Raw genomic sequence first — 21,537 nt, forward strand, 5'->3', positions numbered from 1 at the left:
ACAACATTCATTATGAGATGGATTGGAGGGTGAGATGGAGGGTTAATATGCCTACTTTCATGTAACTTGTTTACTCACTTCACACGTCACTATTCTCTCATCTGCGAATATTGAAAGATCATACGAGGATATTGTTGAATAACACTAAACCTGCCTATCTTATAGAATCCACAGGGCAAGTCAAAACACGACCTATGAAATTTCGAAGTAGAAACGTTTAATGTGTCTACTCTCCGATTAATTTTCTAGTCTAAATTCATACACGAAAAGACTCCACATACTACTAGAAGTCTTGGCGTAGAATTTGGGGGAAATCCACTCACACAACGAAAATATTGCGAGAAAAAGACTAGATTTATGGAAGAACTTGATATGTGTCAAGAATATTCTCACAGAAGTTCAATACGGAGAACGGTCGAAAAAGTAACTGCGGTGTCTTCAAAAACTCGACAAGGACCCCCCCCCCCTACAACCATGTGTTGTTGAATATGTGAGTCTTCCTCCAAAGTTCCTTAGCTATACTGAAGGATTAGGTTCTCCGACAAACAAGTCGAGAAAAATACTGCGCAAGATTGAACTAATTAGTTTAATTTTGTTTACAGAAATTATTAAAACTATGAATTTGAATGTCAAACATTGAAGAACTTTCTTCGCAGGTCGACTCGGTTTTCGGAGAACCTATATAAACCTTCAGTAAAGTTAAGAGCCTCTGGATTGTAAAAAGTAGGCAGGTTTAGTGTTACTCAACGATACCCTAAGAGTGTCTTTCAATATTCGTCATATGAGAATCGTGATGTGCGGATGTGTAAAGTGAATAGGCATTTTACACGAAGGTGGCCATATTAATTCTTTCCATTTCATTGCGAGTGCTTTGAGTTGGCCTATGGATTGCAACGAACAGACAAGACTTTTGTTATTCGATGATATTTATTAATTTTAACTGAATTTTGGTTCTTGAAGCCTTGTCGAGTGTCATAAAATTTCCGGTTTGCTGTGCGACAGTAAGTAACCTCTCCCGTAAGATACTGCGATACTGCTGTTCGCGCAACAGCAAATCTGGTGCTTTGCACCAGATTCTTAGACGCTCATAACTAACAAACGATGCTTTAAACGCTAAATCGTTATCCTTGATTTTCGTCTTATTTTGATCTCTAGAATCACCCCTTAAATTTATTGATACCCCTTAGATTTCGAACATCCTATATAATTGCAATATCGATCTAATAGCTTGACTTATTGTTTGTGGTAACTTCATGGTGTAACAGTGGGCCGAGAGGACCGGAGTGCGCTGAAGAAAAATACTGAATATTGAAAAAGCTTTAACGTCACGATTTCTTTATAGTGTCGAGTGCTGACCTAGAATAATTCACTTATGTCATAACATCATACGTCATGTCAACTACAAAGTAAGTAGGTTTCTCAAAGTAGCTACGTCAATATCGCCGTTGAAGTTGAACTAGCTAACATGCATCGTTAGAATAATGTCCCCCCGTTAGACGCATTCTAGTAAAGTTTTGCTCATCAAGTATGAATAACGTCAATAATAATGTAATATTTTTATTCTTCATTTTCATCTTATTTTGACATTTAGATTGGTCTCTTATAATTTTTGGTACTAGCTACGTGTTAGGGTGTTAATTGTTTTGTTATCACTCGTATGTTTTCATGTGCATTAGCCTTTAGCAGGTAACGCGACATCTAGTGTAATAGGCTAAGATGAGTACTGCCCATTGCTTCTGGGTGACTGTGTTATTGAGATGTATTATATAAAGTTTATAAATGTTCAAATTAAGATATAAGTATATTCTATTTACTAAGAAAGTTGTATTGTTTCATTTAAATAATATATTGGTGTTAATGAACGAACAAAGGACATTATTTTATTAACAACACTAAGGAATATTTTCTATTATTGTAAAAGAACATGGATACTTACCCAGTAGTGGCAAGCATTAAGTATAGTGGGACTGAAATTACACCTCTTCCTCGAAGATAAAAGGTCACTTGCTTTGGCTGTATTACCTCTCTAGCATTCCATGCTGTCAATGATAAGATTCTAGAATATCGGTCAGTGACTGTATTTTCTATCTGGCAACCTGTTTTCGTAGAATATAATATTCACCTTATGCAAAATTGATTACTTTTAAATGCTGTTTAATAAATGACAATCATTGGATCCCTACTTATGCCCTATACGGTATGTATAAAATATCTTGTAAAACAACCTGCTCGCTCTTAGGTAAAAAGTATTATTACGATCAAGTTGACACTATGCACATTTGATCGCATAGATGAAACTTAAAAAATCTTAAGTAAAAAAGAACTCGGATCTTCGTTTTTAAAAAAATGGTGAAAAACATTGAGTACTAGAGGTATGTTCAAAAAATATCTTTAAAAAAGTGTGCGTGACAAGGAATTGTTTGTACTACGAAAAAATGTTTCAAATAGAAATTGCATGGTATCAAGGTGGTCATTTTATTGAGATATGAGTTGTTCAAGGAAAATGGCAGCTTAAAGGCCTAAGCAGACGTAGCTATACGGTAACGGCACAATGCCGTCAGTGCCACTGCTAAATAAATATCATTTCCGGATTTTGAAATGGAGTGGTTCACACTCGAACGTACTTTTCTTTCAGTGCCCGATTCGTATTCCTACCGCGAAATCGCATTTGTACATGTCAGTGCCGTGTCATCGATGTCAGTGGAAAAATATCCCCATTCCGGTTCAGTAGTTGTTCTCCCAGTGGTTCTCCTCGTTGATGGTGCATTTCAACAATTTATTTTCTGACCGGAGCCTATTGTAATTACGAATTAGCCGACAGTAATGGCTTCTGTTTATCGATCTCAGGGAACTAGCTTGTTACGAGACGGGAGGCGAGCAGCGCGAATTACCGTCGAGGATAGGTATATTCCCAAAGAATATAGTGGTTGATGTGTTGGTTGGTACACGGACGAAACTGATGCGAGATCAGTGAGCCGTTAGGATTATTGTAGACGAGGACGGACCTGATGTAAAATCAGGGAGCCTCTGAGGATAGGTGTGCTTGCGGCAGAAACTGATCGGTGATCAGTGAGCCGCAGGAGAGTAAGTTTGTGAACGTACCTGATGCGAAAACAGGGAGTCACTAGGATCAGTTTCACAGACGAACTCAAATTAAATTGAGGTGCTGTTCAGAAGGTTGGCGAATTCGAACAGACGAGCCTGATGCGAAATCAGGGTGCTGTAAGGAAGTTGGATAATGTACAGACGAACCTGGTAAAAATCAGTTAGCTACAGGATAGGTTAGCTTTCGTGGACGAACTCGAATAAATCGAGGAGCCACTAGGTTGAATGCAGTTTCTTTGGAAGTAAGGGTAAGCGGACGAAACTGATGTAAGATCAGAGAGCCGCAGGAGATGTTAGTGAGCCTCGTAACTTTTTAAATTATTAATTGATACAACTTGAGCGGTTAAGCTGTATCGTGGTGGATCTGTCAACTTCGAATGGGATCGCTTAAGGTAGTTATAGGTTTGTAAGCAATCTACGCAAAATTACAATGAATACTTAAATATATTCTAAATCAGTCTTTACGTACAAGTGTAGTGTTGTCGCGTAAAGTGTATGATATTAATGCACGGTGTTAACGCACTGGCGATGCGGGGACTTACAGAGTGGTCGTAGGAATTGCCAGATAGAATTTATGCCGACTCGCGGATTCTATGAGGTTAACTGTAGACTCGACTTTAGCCCGATCTAACTGGATAGCAACCAACTCTGACGAACTTGACTATCAACGTGACGGTATTGTTCTGAACCCGTTAGGGCTAAAATCTCTGAGTTTATATAGGCCGAAAAATGAGTGGGGGTTCGTTAGAAATTTCCATATAAGGAAAGTGCTAGGGCGTTTTTTCTTAACAGGCAGAGACTTGAGTATTTGGGAGAGTAGACGGAAAATATTCTCCGTAGGTAACAAGCTTAAGGTCGCAGGGAACTAGCGAGTAACTTCTGTGTTGAAACTTCTGAACGTTACTTGACAAACCTATCCGACAGTAAATATCTTATATCAGACAAAACTGTGCGTTGACTGAGGTTCCCGTCATGAAGAATCTACGATTCGTAATTACCCTCCCCGTTTCTGCCTCGTAAGACCTAGTCCTTTCTCTGCGGTTTCAGTTAGCTTGGGTAACAGAAATTATTGGAACTCACGCTTCTTGCGCTAGCATTTTCAGTGCTTACCTAGCACGTCAAGTAAATTAAGGGCCTGAGAAGCATGCAGGTCTAGGTTGTATGGCCATTCGGATCGTCCACAGCCTGATATGAGCAGTTATGTCGTATATTATTTGTTTAAAAGTGAAGTTATGACGAGCATTTGTGCGGTCCGCGAAAACCGTTGTCGGTTAGCATACGCGACCTACCGAAGGTGTCCTCGGTAGGTGATTCCGTTGCGCTCATAACAAACACAGCAAAAACGACACATGACTCATTTCCGTTATTACAGTTGACATCGATTCGATGAATCAGCTGTATCAGCTGTTCGAATTTGAGGCTGGACGTGGAGTGAGGACGTCAGAGTCTGAACGAAAAAATAGATAGATAGATAGATAGATAGATAGATAGATAGATAGATAGATAGATAGATAGATAGATAGATAGATAGATAGATAGAGAGAGAGAGCGAGAGTCTGCGAATATCCACTATAAAGTACACCACAGTGAGTGCTCTTTGACTACCAAACCGCTCGAAGTGTCTAACAAGGAAACATCCCGAACTCGGAAATTCAAAAAATTATGCAACTTCGGGTATACGTAGAGCATATGTAGGTATGTATTACGCAATTTTTTTTGCTGCCCAAATTCACTCTAAGGGGTTGAAATTACCCTTCAGATATTTGGCTATTTTCCGATTTTATTTTATAACTCGTGAACTATGCGAGATAGGAAACAGCTTTTGAGACAAAAGTTATTTCATTCGATTGTATCTACCAACTGATAAAATATTAATCAATTGTTTGAACAACATTTTTGTTTATAACTTTTAATACAATTAGTTTTGCACGTGGAAACTTTATCAGTGGTACAAATAATTATGAAGAATCATGATCCATGTTTTTTTTTATACGTATATAACCTGTGTAGTATTGATAAACTCTGTTTCTCGACTATCGCAGAACATCTAACAACGTCATGTATCAGATGTATGTAAACTGTGGGGTCAGCTATGTTCCTCTAACATATATTATATTAAAAAATAGTACATAACACATAGATAGAAAAAAGATTTAATAACAATAAGCTAAATAACAGAATCTTTCTATTCCTTTATTCCTATTTGGTTTGTTTTTCTACTGCGTAATGTAGTATTTTGTAATATATTTTAGAAGTATACTGCTCTTCACGCATCTATAATACAATAATACAATTCAATAAGATACAATGGTATCCAGAATTTGTGCGGCTTTTGTACAATTATACAAGGGTATCCAGAATTTGTCGAGGAACAGTTCATCAATGCTACACAGGTTATATACGTATGAAAAAAAGCATGGATCATGATTCTTCATAATTATTTGTACCACTGATAAAGTTTCCACGTGCAAAACTAATTGTATTAAAAGTCATCAACATTTTTGTTTATAACTTTTTTTCTAAGTATTCAAACAATTGATTAATATTTTATCAGTTGGTAGATATAATCGAATGAAATAACTTTTGTCTCAAAAGCTGTTTCCTATCTCGCATAGTTCACGAGTTATAAAATAAAATCGGAAAATAGCCAAATTTCTGAAGGGTAATTTCAACCCCTTAGAGTGAATTTGGGCAGCAAAAAAAATTGCGTAGTACATACCTACACATGCTCTACAAATACCTGAAATTGCATAATTTTTTGAATTTTCGGGTTCGGGATGTTTCCTTGTTAGTCGGGAGTAACCGCGTCGCAACGTTTAAGGATTCCTGTAGCTACTTATCTGAGCGATTCAATAAAATAATTGAGTGCGAAATCAGTGGAAGTCATTTTCTATCATTCGTCTCAAAAGAATTAATTTTTCATTGCACAAATCATTATTATAAACAGAGAAGAAAGCGCAAACGGACACATTTAACGTGTAATTTTAAAATTAGTTTGCTCCACGGAACTTGGTTTTCGAAAGTACGTCTACACATTGACGTAGCTTGTCGAATAATTTGTTACGTTTTAATGATGAGTGCCCCTCGTCAGACGTTTCTTCAAGAAGAACTTAATATTTCACCAAATCCCGCAGTTGACTAGATCAATTTTTGTCGGGAGGTAATTAATTTAAACAATTTTACTACTTTTATTTTCAAGGTATATTCTATTAATAATTAATCATTGTTTAGCTCATGTATGATTGGTTAATAAATAATAAAACTCAAATTGGTGGAAATGGAGTTATTGTAGAAATCGATGAAGCCAAATTTGGACGTCGAAAGTATAATCGTGTACGACTTATTACAGGACAATGGATTTTCCGTGGTATAGACCAGGCTTCGGAATTAACTGCTCTTTTCGGCCGATTTTCGAAGGCGACGCCTCCTTTCTCCCTCGCACGTCACTTCTCTCTGCGGCGGCCCTAGTGCTCGGAAGGCCTCAGGCGCGTGCCACAAGAATCGCGCGTCAGGGGATACCACTGACAAAACAAAAACGCATCAACAATAGTACCTCATGGGTGATGTGGAAATCTATTGATATAAGTGTCGTCGCCCAAATGCGCCACGCACGATTTTTGTGGCACGCGCCTGAGCCCTTTTGAGCACTAGGGCCGCCGCGGAGAGAAGTGACGTGCGAGGGAGAAAGGAGGCGTCTCCTTCGAAAATCGGCCGAAAAGAGCAGTTAATTCCGAAGCCTGGTATAGACCGTAACACAAACAAGATATCTGTATTACCAATTCCGTCTCGTAGAGCAGATGTATTACTGCTTCTTATCTTAAAAAAGATTGCTCCTGGAACAATAACCCATAGTGATTGTTGGAAAGCATATGAACAAATTGATAAAAATATATATCAACATTTTGTAGTGGATCATTTAAAAAATTTCGTTGATCCAATTACAGGTGTCCATACCCAGAATATTGAAAGAGTATGGAGAGATATTCATGGCAATATTCCTAGGTATGGTCGTAGAGAATATCAACCACTATCTGACAGAATTTGTATTTAAAGGAACATTCGATTTTGACGAACGACTGGATGTTTTTTTTCAAGTAATGGCAGATACATATAAAATCCCAGACGAACTCCGATCACATTTGAGGTGATCTACGCGAGGAATAATCAACACGGATTAGGCACAAAATACTTTATTTTGTTCGATGTTTGAATGGCGAGCGAGCCACAGCTAAAACGACCGTCTCAAGAGATGCTTCGTAGCAATCTGCCTTTTCATTGGCAGTGCCCAAAACTTAGGACCTCGATTTTCTGTTCGTAGGGTGACGTGGCGACGGAGGAAAAACACATGGCCCACGCGGTTTATTGCATGGCCTGCGCGAGGGCCTACGAGTCAAACCGACGTTGCCAGCTCGTCGAGAAAATCGCTTTTCCATCGTCTAACGCGTCACCACATCACCCTCCTTCCAGTGATAACGTTATGCTAACATTATACCTACTAAACATCATGCAGTCATGCATACAACATACAATCATATTTTATATACAACAATCACGCATACTGCACTCATAACAACATAATCTACAAATATATACATGCTTAATACTAATTAATCACTATCCCAATTGAAACCAGCTTGAAAACGCTCCGGAAACCGGACAGATCTACCATATCTAGTTCTGAAACGGTTCGGATCAGTCGCTTCACGTGATGTAGTCATTTCGCGCGACGCGATTACTTCTCGCGACGCTGTTTGAGGATTCTGAATCGTTCGATCCTCATTATTAGTACTCACTAGTAGCTGTGATTCGCTAGCTGTTTCCCGTATATCGTCAGGGATAATGAACGCTGGCTTCAACCGATCAATGCTAACTTTTACACATTTACCATTGATTTTAATGTCGAAAGATTTGTCGCCTCGTTCTACTACTTCAAACGGTCCGTCGTATGGTGCTTGTAACGGAGATCTGACCGTATCGTGACGTAGAAATACGTAAGGAGTAGTTGATAATTCTTTATGTACAAATATCCTCCTATTACCATGTCGCGTGACCGGTTGCGGTTTAACCGTGTCTATACGACGTTTCAAACGAGCGACAAATTCCGAATTCACATTCTCATTACTAACTTTAAAAAATTCCGCCGGTAATCGAATTCCTGTGCCATAAATAATTTCGGCTGCTGACGCCTTTAAATCGGCTTTAATTGCGGTACGAATACCGAGCAACACGATAGGCAAAATGTCAACCCAATTCTCTGTATTATGACATTTGATGGCTGTCTTTAATTGACGGTGGAATCTTTCAATCATCTCATTAGCTTGGGGATGATACGCCGTTGTGCGAATATGCTCGGTGCCTAACGTCTTACACAATTCCCCAAAAAGGTGTGACTCAAACTGACGTCCTTGGTCAGTGGTGATGCGTAAAGGAACTCCAAAGCGTGCAATCCATGTCGAAATTAACGCTGAAGCAACCGTCGACGCTTCCATATTAACTATAGGGATAGCTTCAGGCCAACGTAAGAAACGGTCATTGCAGGTTAAACAATATCTGTATCCTTGCTGAGACATGCCTGACTATTTTACATTTCTGACATGGAATACACTGCTTTGTCCAATTACGCACATTCACATTGATCGCAGGCCATACGAAACGATCAGTTACCAACTTTTGGGTCGCTCTCACTCCTGGGTGTGATAACCCATGGATTGAATTAAAAACCTTGTAACGCAATATCTTCGGTACGAAAGGCCTGACTGTGTTTCCAGTGACGTCACAGAAAATCTCTACATTCTGTTCTGGAAACCGTATTTTCTTTAAATTCAATACGCCTGTGTTTGAACTTAGGATCTCGCGCAACTCTTCATCTTCCCTTTGTGCAAGTTCGAGAGTGTGATGGTCAACAGCTCTCGAAATTGCTTCAACTCGGGACAGTGCATCGGCAACCTGGTTTTCCAAACCCTTAACGTGACGAATATCCGTCGTAAACTGGCTGATATAGTCAAGGTGACGGAATTGACGCGGAGAGCATTTCTCTAATTTTTGTTTAAACGCGTACGTTAAAGGCTTGTGGTCTGTAAATACTACGAATTATCTGCCTTCGACTGCGTGTCGAAAATATTTAATAGCGCTGTATATCGCTAACAGCTCGCGATCATACGCACTATATTTTCTTTGCGCTGGAGACAAAGTCTTTGTAAAAAAACCTAGAGGTTGCCACACGTTGTGCACACGTTGCTGCAATGCTGCCCCCATAGCGTAGTCTGAGGCGTCAACAATTATGTTGATCGGCGCCCCAGGTACAGGATGGCTTAACAAAACTGCATTAGCAAGGGCGAGTTTTGAGGAAACGAATGCGCGTTCCGCGTCCGGAGTGAACGTTACAGGTGCGTTGCCTTTCTTGGCACCCTTTAAAAACTCATTAAGGGGAAGCAAAATTTCCGCGGCTCCCGGGATGAAACGTCGATAAAAATTAATCATCCCTAAAAACCTACGTAGTTCCTTTATCGTCTTCGGAACTGGATATTCATTTATTGCTTCTACCCGTTCATCTAAAGGTCTAATACCTTGAACATTTACTGAATATCCTAAAAACGAAATGGTTTCCACACCGAAAATACATTTCGCCGGATTTATGACTACCCCGTACTGGCTTAATCTTTTAAAAAGAATAGTGAGGTGTTCGAGATGCTGCTGTCCGTTATCGGACGCGATTAAAAAATCGTCAATATATGCGAAGACGAAATCTAAACCACGTATTATCTCGTCGACAAACCGCTGGCATGTTTGCGCTGCGTTCCGCAAACCGAACATCATGTTCGTCGCTTTGAAAAGACCAAACGGAGTCGTAATAGCAGTTTTGGGAATATCCTCCGATGCTATAGGAATTTGATGATACGCACGAACTAGATCTATCTTAGAAAATATCTTTTTACCGTGCAAATTCTGCGCAAAATCCTCTATATGAGGCGGAGAATATCTGTCCGGAATAGTTCGGGCATTCAAGGCCCGATAATCCCCGCAAGGTCGCAAGGATCCGTCCTTCTTGGGGACGACGTGAAGGGGAGAGGCACAAACGCTCTTCGAAGGCCTGAGAACTCCCTGCCGTATCATGAGGTCGAATTCGGCCTTGATATCCCGAAGCCGATCAGGAGCCAGACGTCTCGGCTTGCTGAAAACCGGTGGTCCGGGCGTCGTTTCAATGTAATGCCGAACCTCGTGCTTCACTAGTTCCTTCCCAAAGACTGGTGGCCGTGTCAAATCCGGAAATTCTGCCAACAAATGATGGTATTCGGACTCCCCATCTTAATGGAAGCGATCTCTCTATTTGCTTTACACCCACTACTTGTGAGTTTGGTGATTGAATCCACCAAGTGTCCGTTCCGCGGGTCGACTAGTAAAGCATAATGGCTTAAAAAATCGATCCCGATAATAGGTATCTTCACATCTGCGATAACGAAACGCCATGCAAAACTTCGGCGTAAAGACAAGTCTAGTTCTAATGCAATGGTGCCATACGTTGCAATTTTGGATCCATTAACCGCAAACAATTGATACTCACTTTTCTGCGAGTCTGTGCACTTTTTCCCGAGGATATACACATAAGTCTGCGCCAGTATCCACGAGAAAAGACAATTTTGAACGGCGATCTACTACGAAAATGCGGCGAGAATTGGAACCGTCCACTGCCGCGCTCATGAACGGCTCCTCTATTTTCCCGCACGCCAATTGCAAGGCTCGCGGCATTTCGTCGATTCTTCACCGAAACGGTGGTGGTACCAGCACATCCCATTGAAATTTTGTTGTCTTCTATGAGGGGACTTGCTTCTTCCACGAGACTGGCTGCGTCTGCGTCCTCTTTTTGCCGAATGACGGTGACCCTTAGCCAACGCACTCACTTGCAGGGTCAATTGTCTAACTTGCTCCTGCAACTGCTGCATTTCCGAGCTTCCGGATACTGCCGATACACGTCGAGACTCAGGCTGTATCTCGTGAATTCGGTCAGTCATTTCAGTTAAGGCTGCTGAGTCCTTTTCTGATGAGGCTGCTAACACACGCTGCGTGCTGGCAGGCAAACGATTCTTCCACAACGTAAGAATTAACTCATCAGGGATTGATGGCGTTGCTAGATTTTTTAGATGGCAATAAAACTGAGATGGTGTTCTATCACCTATCTCTTCACTCTCTATTAGTTTTCTCACACGCGTACTGTCCGATTCCGTGAGTCTTTTAATTACTTCGCACTTTAAATGTTCATATTGATCGGTCGCAGGAGGGTTTATCACTACATCCTCAACCTGTTCAATGTAGCTCTCCCCTAAATTCGCGATTGTTATATTAAACTTGACATCGCCCTTAACTATTTGCGCGGACGCGAATTGTGCTTCTAGCAGTCGAAACCACAATACCACTCTTTGTGGCCAAAATTGAGGAATCCTAAGACTACTAATCACGTTCACAGTTTCACCAGGACCACTCACGGCACTGTTTCCGGCATTCCCATCTCCTAGGGCCGACATTGTAAAATTGTCTATATTACAGTTTAATAATTATCACCCGCGTACAATCACACTCCCGACACACTCGATCACGTCCGGGTCACCAATTGAGGTGATCTACGCGAGGAATGATCAATACGGATTAGGCACAAAATACTTTATTTTGTTCGATGTTTGAATGGCGGGCGAGCCACAGCTAAAACGACCGTCTCAAGAGACGCTTCGTAGCAATCTGCCTTTTCTTTAGCAGTGCCCAAAACTTGGGACCTCGATTTTCTGTTCGTAGGGTGACGTGGCGACGGAGGAAAAACACATGGCCCACGCGGTTTATTGCATGGCCTGCGCGAGGGCCTACGAGTCAAACCGACGTTGCCAGCTCGCCGAGAAAATCGCTTTTCCATCGTCTAACGCGTCACCACACATTTTTTAATATTGAAAACATTTTTGCGAATATCTCGAAAACTAAACGAGATGACCGGGTATATGTATAGGGAAAAGTTGTTCAGAATGATGACCTTGACAACATATTCCACGGTCATTGAAATCGGAAGTGGCTCCCCTAATCTATATAATTACCAAGTGTTGTTCACAATGATAACCTAAAGAACATATTTCAAGGACATCAAAATCAGAATGGAAACCAAATTTCTAAGTAATTATCGATTAAATTTGTAGACGACAAATAGTCAACGTACTTGAATCAAAGTCGATAGTGACACCAACGGTTCGTCCTTTTTCAGTACTATAATAATAATGCGTAGGTAGAAAAGCATTAGAAGGATTTTCATAAGTCCATTCAAATAACGGCATGGGGTCATCTTCATAATACAATAATATTTTTCCTCGTGGAACATGCAATATGAAGTTACTCCATTTCCCCAAATAAAGTAAATGTGTCAAGCTTTTTTTCTTGACTAAAGTTATAGCTGAAAATAATACGTGTCATTAAGTAGAATCAGAGATTAAACTATTTACGGTGAAGAATGAAATTTTGTCTCCATGCGTTTGAACCACAAAACAGGTAAAATGGTGAGATAACATTGATAGCCAATCTTAATTTTATACCGATTGGTGCTTTTAGCGGTTATCTACATTTTCGTTCGTTCATATTCCTTTGTCTCATCGTGTACAGTAAATCTCATAAATGCCATCAGAACTAGACGAGTGCGGTATACATGGTATCCCACGTAACTGGGCGGAGGTGTATCTTTAAAACCGTTAGAGATTGAAAAAACTGTCCAAAACCTCTACTTCATTTGCAGACAACCATCCTTTTACGATCTTCGATACATGTGTTATACATATTCCGGGTAAATCATTTCGAAACAAGAACGCGCTGAACTCGAATGCCCTTGTAACCTGGTATTTTGACAATCTCAGCAGTGCAATAACCCGGGAAGGTGTCAAATGTGAGCCGGCGACTGACCTAGTATAATTCGCGTTAGAATAAGATAGGAAATAGATAGCGAGAAGATTTGAAACTGCGACCTCGTTAGTATATATTACTTGAGGAATATCGTAGTCCAAAATTAATAAAAATTATAGATGAAAACCTCGCGACTACAAATCACGTGCTGTAGATTTCGCCGAGGTAAGCATCAATTCCGACAGGACTCGCCCCCCCCCCCCCCCCCCCCCCCATTTGAACAAATTCCAATCAATTTCTTTAAAACCTGTCGGAACTTTTGACTCTTGCTTTTTCCGTATACTAAACTCAAGTAAGGAATACGCCCGGAGGTCACAGTTTATAGTCTGTATAGTGTAACGCGACGATAAACCGGGAAGAGAAACTTGTAGGTCTCCTAGAAGCCGAGCCATTGGTTCCTCCCGATTTCGTACCTCCGAAGTTAAGGTAATCAGATATTGTAATTTATATTCAACTTGTAATAACGTTTAACACTTTGACTGCCACGTCGAAATCACATGTTGCGCTCAGGACGCCATGGGAGTATTTATATTGGTGGTCACAGGTGATCATTGTGGCGCCTTGGTTACAAATTAAAACAAGTCTTCGTTACGATCAAGTGCTTCGGTTACCAATGACGACCGTGGCGTCACAGGAGAAACCGTGGCCGGTCATATATGACCAACGTGGCAGTCAAAGTGTTAATCTCCGAGACGAGAATTATAAATGAAACTAACTGTACGTGCATATATGAGAAACTAAGTGAACCCAACCCTGAATTTCCGAACGATCCCGAGGAAGGCAATCGACACCTAAACCTCACAGAATATTGTACTATCCCCGGTAACGCATTCGGGACGTAACACATGCTTGGAGTTACTATCATGTTGAAAATACCAATTTTTTGGTATTTCTCTTTCAGCGTATGGTAATATACAAGTTTCTTAAATTTCCTTCTACGTAACACTATTCGTATTACACTTAATTTTGATAAGGGGAGCAATGCCTTAAGCGGAGAAAGCTGTCCATACCATAATGATTCTTCCACTATATTTAACAGTAGGTATTTGACACTTGACATTATTTGTTGTATCCATTGGACGTCACGCATAATATCTTCCGTCGCTTCCAAATAGATTAAATTCAGCTTCTTAAACATAACGACTCTCTAATTTTTAATGGTCCTGCCACTATATTTTTCGGCAAACTTTAGTTGGGTTATTTTACCTTTTTTAGTGATAAACGGTTTTTCAATACTAATCCTGCCCAAAAATCCTAAGAGTTCTTCTTACTATTCATCGACTGATATTAGTAATTCGTGTAGTTCAGCTGTGATATCGGCAGCTGTCTTACTTGAAACCGCAGTTGAATTCCGTTTCATAATGTTACGGATTTGGGGAGTCGCCGGCGATTACACTACTCAACCAGTTTATTTACAAAATAACCAAAAGCGCTTTATGTTTCGATTCGACATTTTAACGTTTTCACGCTGATAGCACTCAGTCGACTCTCCTTGATTTATGTCTCAAGACGTCTTCCTCGACAGTCTTCTTCGTTGCGAGCACAGCAGGCAATACTCATATACCCGGTGCTCGCAACAATAATATTATCGACTCTTTTTGTGGATTCTTGGGGCCTTCCACTTTATAGGCGATCTTCAATTCCATGTCCCGCACGACACCTTTTGGTTACATCGTTTACCGTACTCTTACTGATAGATAATGTTAAAGCAATTTCTGAAAACGATTCCCCTGCCGAAAATTTTATTACAATTGCGTATACTTCAACAATTATTTCTTCAATCATGTGGTCATTCTAATGAGTGACTACCAACTGGAGTAATAATTCCGTGTAGAATTATTCGATTGTAAATATTCACCGACCTTCAACACATTTATAATAGAAACTGACTGGGAATTTTTGAACATGATTATTAACATATTCTTTAAATAAACACGAAAAAAAGATAAAGACTGCTGATTTTTTTCCTGTAGTAGTCCTTCACACAACATACTCTTATATATCATAGTAATAAAAATTCCTTGAAGATTTACTTTGTGAGAGAATATTGGAAAAGCGATTCGGTCAGGAACTTTTATACGCTACTGTATCTCGGTACAAATAAGCGCTCTTGGCTAATCGTAGTCATTGACATTGGCACTACTTCGTAGAAAGCCTACTTAACTACACTTCTTGCTGCAACTAGGCAGATTGAGCTCTTGCTACTTTTAAATGCTCTACCAGTCTTATCTAGTTTCGACAAAATCGATGAGACTTGTTGGACATGATACAAGCACAGTGTTCACATGAAGAGAGTGCTAGGCAAATGGATGCGGAACCGATTGGTGTGTAGATCCCCAGTGCAGTTCAGCAATGCTATAAATCGACCTGCCACCCCATGTATTGTCTGTATTGGCTGAGAGAAGTGACGAAAATCGGCAACGGATTGTGTCGAAAATGAGATAGATGGTGGTCAGAGGTGGGTTTAGACGGACCCCTCCTGATGTCTGTAGGATGCCGTCCCGGTAGCCTTCGTCTTGCGTGAGCGCTGTACATACATTCCTATTCTTCCTGTCAGAACTAGATCTAGGGTTCGCAGGAAACCTTAAATAAGCTTTCACCGACTCTGCTAGAAATATAGCCATGTAATCCTCGCTCAGGCGCTGCCAGTGTCTAAATTCACGGTAAGGCGGACCGCTTGTTTGACATACAAACTAACATATCGGCATTCTATTTTAAATTAAGTTATATTTTAATTATGTAATTCAACTGATGTAACGTCAGCAGATTTATAATACTTCAATTAATTTTTTCTAGCCAGCATCCATGTGAAGGCCTATGGATTCCAGGTCCGTGTATAGTCGGTGTTCGTGTAAAGACCTATGAGTTCGAGCGCCGACCATAGACGGCATTCACGTAATGAACCGTTGAATCTAAAAAATGGACATTCACAGCAAACTTCTTCGTGCAGGGAAAGTATGTTCAGGAACGAAGGGGTTAATAAATTTAACTTATACAATATGTTAGAATCGCTTAAAATAAGGGATCTAACAAGGTTCCGGATAAGGTGAGAATTAGGGTTTTTTAAAGAAAACGAAAACACTGAATCAAATTCGAGTCGGCCCTGAAAAGGACTTATACACGACTTTCATTTTCAGTCTTTTGTATACATTGGGGCGGAGAGAGGGCTCTTCGTCCGTGGCAGGCGTCGATGAATGCCGAGAGGAAGAAGGGGCCCTCTGTGGTCCTGGCGACGCCGGTCAGCGACGCTGGCGTCTGGAAACGAAAATAGCGGCGGAACCGTGGCGGTAAGCGAGAGTGTAAATCAAGCTGTACCGAAGATTCCCGACTCCAGGCTGTAACAACAAGCTTATGTGGAGGGGATAGCAATACCTTGCCTGTAACGCGAAGATAACGCAGTGGACTGTATAATCGACTTTCCTTTACAATTAAAGGACTCGTCGACAGGCGAATGCACAGAGAGGAGGAAACCTCTTCTCTACGTCTTATGCACCCCATATAAAGGCTTGCTTCGTACGAATCACTGCGGGAACAGAGATTCGCGATCTGTGAGATGCACTATCCCTAGCTGGTACTAGGCTCGGAGGTTGGTGAAGGCCAGAGACTCCACGACGCCGTTCACCGCACTGTATGCATCTATTCGTCACACGGAGGTTGCTACTAAACGGGTGGTAGAGCGCGAGTAACGGAGAGATGATAAGCACTTACGTTTACTCTGTCTGGATGTACCCGTCAACCAATGCTCCTGAGCAGTGGTCTCGGTGCTCTTCTGACGATAAGCAAACTCAGAGAATCGGGACAATCACCGATTTCAAGAGTGCATTCACTCGCCAAGAAATCTCTTTTCTGCAAGCTGATTCGTCTATCGCACGTATAATACGTGATAGCCGAACAGACGAGTAGATCAAGCCGCAAGAGAAAATTGCTCAGTCAGCGAGAATTTTAGCGCTTCGAGGACTTCGAGCGTTTTTGGAGAAACCAAGATGTTCTGTTCGAAGTAGTCTTGAAATGGCTATACTGCTACTGATTGAACTGATACCTGTCAAAGGACTTGCGCAAGACTGACAGCGAGACTCGCACGTGTCTCCGCAAATGCGCGGAATACGCTAATTAGCCGCTACGCGGCGCTCGTTTATCATATTTTATTTTTGTCCAATATTCGACAGTTTTCTCTCTCTCTGTCTCTCTCTCTCGCAGGCTCGACGTGCACACTCGACGTCGGGCCTGAAATTCGAACAGCTGACACAGGTCGTTCACCTTTTCGAGTTCAACTGTAATATCTAAAAACGAGTCTTTCTTCAAATTCACCGTGTTTATTATGAGTGAAACGGAATCTCCAACCGAAGGCGACCTTCGGTTGGTCACGTAGATCAACATACAACGGTTTTCGCAAACGAGATAAAGTGCTCGTTGTATTATCGCTTTTTTAAACACAATACGTAACGAGGAGATGCATTGTGAAATAGTTTACTGACATGAAACAGAGTAAAATATACACATTGAAAATGATACAATACCATTCTTATGGCTTATTGTTCCAGATGGGAATTTAGAAAGTAAATAGGTACGTAATTTACAATAATAAAAGAATGATTCAATTATTTGAAATTTCAACTGCTGCACATAAAAACGGAGGTACACCCATTTCAGTACTGTAGGAATAGAATTGTTTGTATCTATTTATTGGGACAAGCACGCGACAGAAAAGTACGATTAATATGCGTATGCGATCGGCAAAAATCCGTTCAAGCGCCGCCGTTAAGCCGAAAACCGTCTCGTGAACTCAAAGCCGTTGTCGTCGTGATCGATCTTTCGTATCGTTTTTCTATACTCGTTCGTTGACTCGCGTTGCTCTGAACCCGCGCGCCGCGGGTGCGGCCTTTTGTTTTCCGCCGATCGAATGTTCTCGCATCTTCTCGCATATTCTCGCCTATTCTCGGTGTCCTTTCCAAATTAGGTGCGTAACCGGTCGTTACGCGTCAATGATGATGTCGCGGCGTATACAAAAACAACACATACATCTAGCGCGTACACACACACACGCACACACTCAAACACATACTCGCACTCGCGTCAGTGCTCACATCCTACAGTACAATATATTGTGCAATTACTCATCGAAGGACACTTGAGTGCACGTGTTGTATATAGTATTTTTTGAAACAAAGTGTGAGAAATTCGGTTTCTTGTGCCTGTGAAGCGTGCGCAAAATATCCTATTCTCGCACTGGGACCGGGTCGTGCGCGAAATCATGATTAATGATTATAATGGTCTCACATCGGTCCCAGTGTGAGAATAGGGTATTTCGCGCACTCCATTTCAAAAAGTACTTTTCAAGTCATTAATAAAAATGCATAATTTATTAACTAGTATTTATGCGTAACTTAATGCAGTTACTTTGGTTTTGGCGGGTGGCACATATTTCATGGATGATTACTCTTGGATTGTTGTGTTTTACTTATTTACCGGCGTATTCACAATAACAATCATAATATTATGAAAGTAGAAAATCAAATTGATCGACTATATCGAACTTCAGTCTTTGTATCATTAAATATTTTGAAAATGATATAACATTTATATAATCATTTCGAAGGATCAAGTTGTTTTCAGTTTAGATGTATTACTTTATCAATAAGTTATTACTAAACAAAACGCGTTTATTATACTGCAAAACTTATAAAATAGTATTTACTTTCTACACTTCTATTAGACAAAACAAACTGTAAAAATGAAATTATATCACTTTGAGAATATATTTTTTACTGCGTGTATCAATATAGTTAAAACTTCAAATAATTCAATTACTCTTTTATTATTGTAAAATTAAGGTGTTAATGTTTCTATATTTTTTACATTTGTATCTGAAACAGTAAACCATAAGAATCGAATTATATCACTTTTAAAGTGAATTTTTAGTCTCTATTAGTAAACTTTTTCTCATTGCATGTCTGCATTACATGTTTTGCAACTCAAATTTTTTAAAGAGAATGTATCTATGTACACTTGTACCAAATAAGTAAGGAAAATTATATTTTTCATAAACAGTCAGTTGGGCTACAGACTACGTACAACCTCAGTTGAAATTGAATGTCGGTGTGTCAGCTTATATGTCAAATAAGTGCTGGCGCTAATTGTGGATTTAGACACTAACGGTGCCAACGCGAGTATTCTAGGACTATATTTCTAACAAAGACGACACAATATTATTCCAAATTCCCTGCGATCCCTAAATTTAGTTTTAATACAATCAATAGTAATGAGTGCACCCACATAGGGGTATAACAATGTCTAAAGATCGTGTATACAAATATGACTACTTATAAAGAAAGACGCTGTATGCGTATACGAAGCGTGTAGAATTAAAAAATATTATAAAACAAAATTTTTGGATTTCGTTTGAATTAATTTTATAGAACTGTCAAAATTCAAATTACCTTCGTTTTCAGGCTCGTGATACAGAAGTATTTTTTCATTGTCTGTACCTCCTATTTTAAGAATATAACGTGGCTTTTTCAAATCATCGTCTGCTCTGAAGACGAATGTAATTGTGTCCGGTTGATCTGGCTCCCAAGCTTTTAATGAAAAACGTAAGCCTTTAACACGGTGCTCAGGCAAAATGTACAAGTATCTACCTGTACCATCTCCTTTGACAAGGAATGTGTATTCCTCTGTAAATAATAATTCATGGTAATGACTAGATTGGAAAAGTAAATACATGTAGTGAATATTCAGAGTGCGCGCAAAATATATGCAAGTCAAAAGATAATCTGTACTTCAAAATGAGTGACATCAATGTAAACAATTTCACTAGTGTTGGTTGTCTCTAGATGTAACATATAATGCTATCTAAGCTGATGAAAATTGCTTATACAGGATGTTTTAGAACAGCTTGGTATAACTGTAAGGAGTGATTTTAAACCACAATATAAGAAGTTAATTGAGGGTAACGATTTCGCGTTTGAGGCTTTGTTTGTCAGTTATAAGCATTTAAATATCTGGTGAAAAGCACCACAAATGGGCTCGCGTAAAAGCCCTGAGTAGTGGCTACCCAAACAGCAATATGACACTGACGCAAGGAAGGGCAGAGGTCACTCATTGTCAAACAGTTGATCGGAAATTTTACGCTATTCGGCAAGGTTACAGGACCCAGAATTTAGCTAAAATCAATGAATATCATTGAATGAAGGTAATCTTGTCTATTCATTGCAATCCATGGGTCAACTCAAAACACTCACTATGAAGTAGAAATGGTTAATATGTCCACCTTCACTTAAATTGTCTATTCTACTTCACACATCTACACATCAGAATACTCCCATCTGCGAATATTAAAAGACTATACGAAAGTATCGTTGAATAACACTAAACTAGCTTACTTTTTACAATTCAAAGGCCAAGTTAAATGGTTAATCGACCTACCCTCCGATTAATTTTCTGATAGAAATGCACACTCAAAAAAGCTGTACACATTACTTGCCGTTGAATTTGGAGGAAAATTGCACGCACAACGGGAATATTACGTGATAAGAACTAGATAGCTTGTACTTTTTTAAGTAACGTATTAAAATATTAAAAATGAAATTCGGTTTGAATGCCCTGTCATTTCTCAAAATGTATTTTTACATGTAAACTTTTAACGCGACTCCGACTAAAGTATTAAAGAAGAACGCTATGTGTAAATAACAAGGACTTACCATAGGTTTATAATCGATGTTCGAAATGGCCTCCACCCTCATGCAAACATACCGCTAGGCTTTTCCGAAAGGATTCCTGAATTTTCAGAAACATTTTGAGAAATGACAGGGCATTCAAGCCGAATTTCATTTTTAATATTTTAGTATGAAATTTTTTCCATGTTATTTGAAAAGGTACAAGTTATCCTTTTATAAGAAAGCAAAATTTTCGATTTTTTAATAATGTCAAAGCAACCCCTTAATCGTAGATAAATATCGATAGTATTTTCTATTAGAAAGTATGCTTTCCCATTCGATGAAATATCTCTCGACACGCGTTGCGAGTCACCAGAGGCTCACTTATGCCCAGAAATGCCTAGGTGTTTAAAAGTTCGAGGCCTCGTCGAAGCCCGGACACTGACCTTAAAGGGGATGGGTCACTGTTACATCGGTATTTTACGAAATATAAAATCGCGTATAACTAACAATCTAAGCGTTTCCGAGAATATTGCATAGGAAGTTTTCGGTTTATTTTCTTGTCGTCTACCTACATCTCCGAGTTTTTCCACGAATTTAGAAACACCCTGTATACGTGGACTGTGGTGCGACACGGGATTGCGTGCAAGGTACTCGTTACTTGCTACAGCGTTCGCGTTACAAAGATGTTTATCAGATCGCGACGAGATTGAAACGCACGTTGTCGGCACGTTGTCGGCACGCTTAGATAACCGTTAGTATGGCTGCAGGTACGATAGCTCGCTGCCCGCAGGCCAAAGGTATTCCTGTTCGCGAAAACCGTTTGTTAACCTATCCTCGCACGTGGCCGTTGACT

At 40.0% G+C, this 21,537-nt stretch overlaps 1 protein-coding gene across 1 annotated transcript in view; it reads right to left on the reverse strand.

The window, feature by feature from the left end:
- Nucleotides 1-1,813: 1,813 nt before the first annotated feature.
- The window catches only part of LOC143187497 (uncharacterized), a 28,573-nt gene continuing 8,849 nt past the window's right edge, over nt 1,814-21,537 (reverse strand). The window contains exons 2-5 of the mRNA XM_076391708.1: nt 19,467-19,700; nt 12,299-12,529; nt 1,937-2,096; nt 1,814-1,892 (exon numbers count right to left, since the gene is read on the reverse strand). Of these exons, the coding sequence (XP_076247823.1) occupies nt 1,814-1,892; nt 1,937-2,096; nt 12,299-12,529; nt 19,467-19,700 (704 nt within the window). The remainder of the gene's footprint in view (nt 1,893-1,936; nt 2,097-12,298; nt 12,530-19,466; nt 19,701-21,537) is intronic.

Source organism: Calliopsis andreniformis, unplaced genomic scaffold (genome assembly GCF_051401765.1).
Source record: "Calliopsis andreniformis isolate RMS-2024a unplaced genomic scaffold, iyCalAndr_principal scaffold0048, whole genome shotgun sequence".
NCBI lineage: Eukaryota > Metazoa > Arthropoda > Insecta > Hymenoptera > Andrenidae > Calliopsis > Calliopsis andreniformis.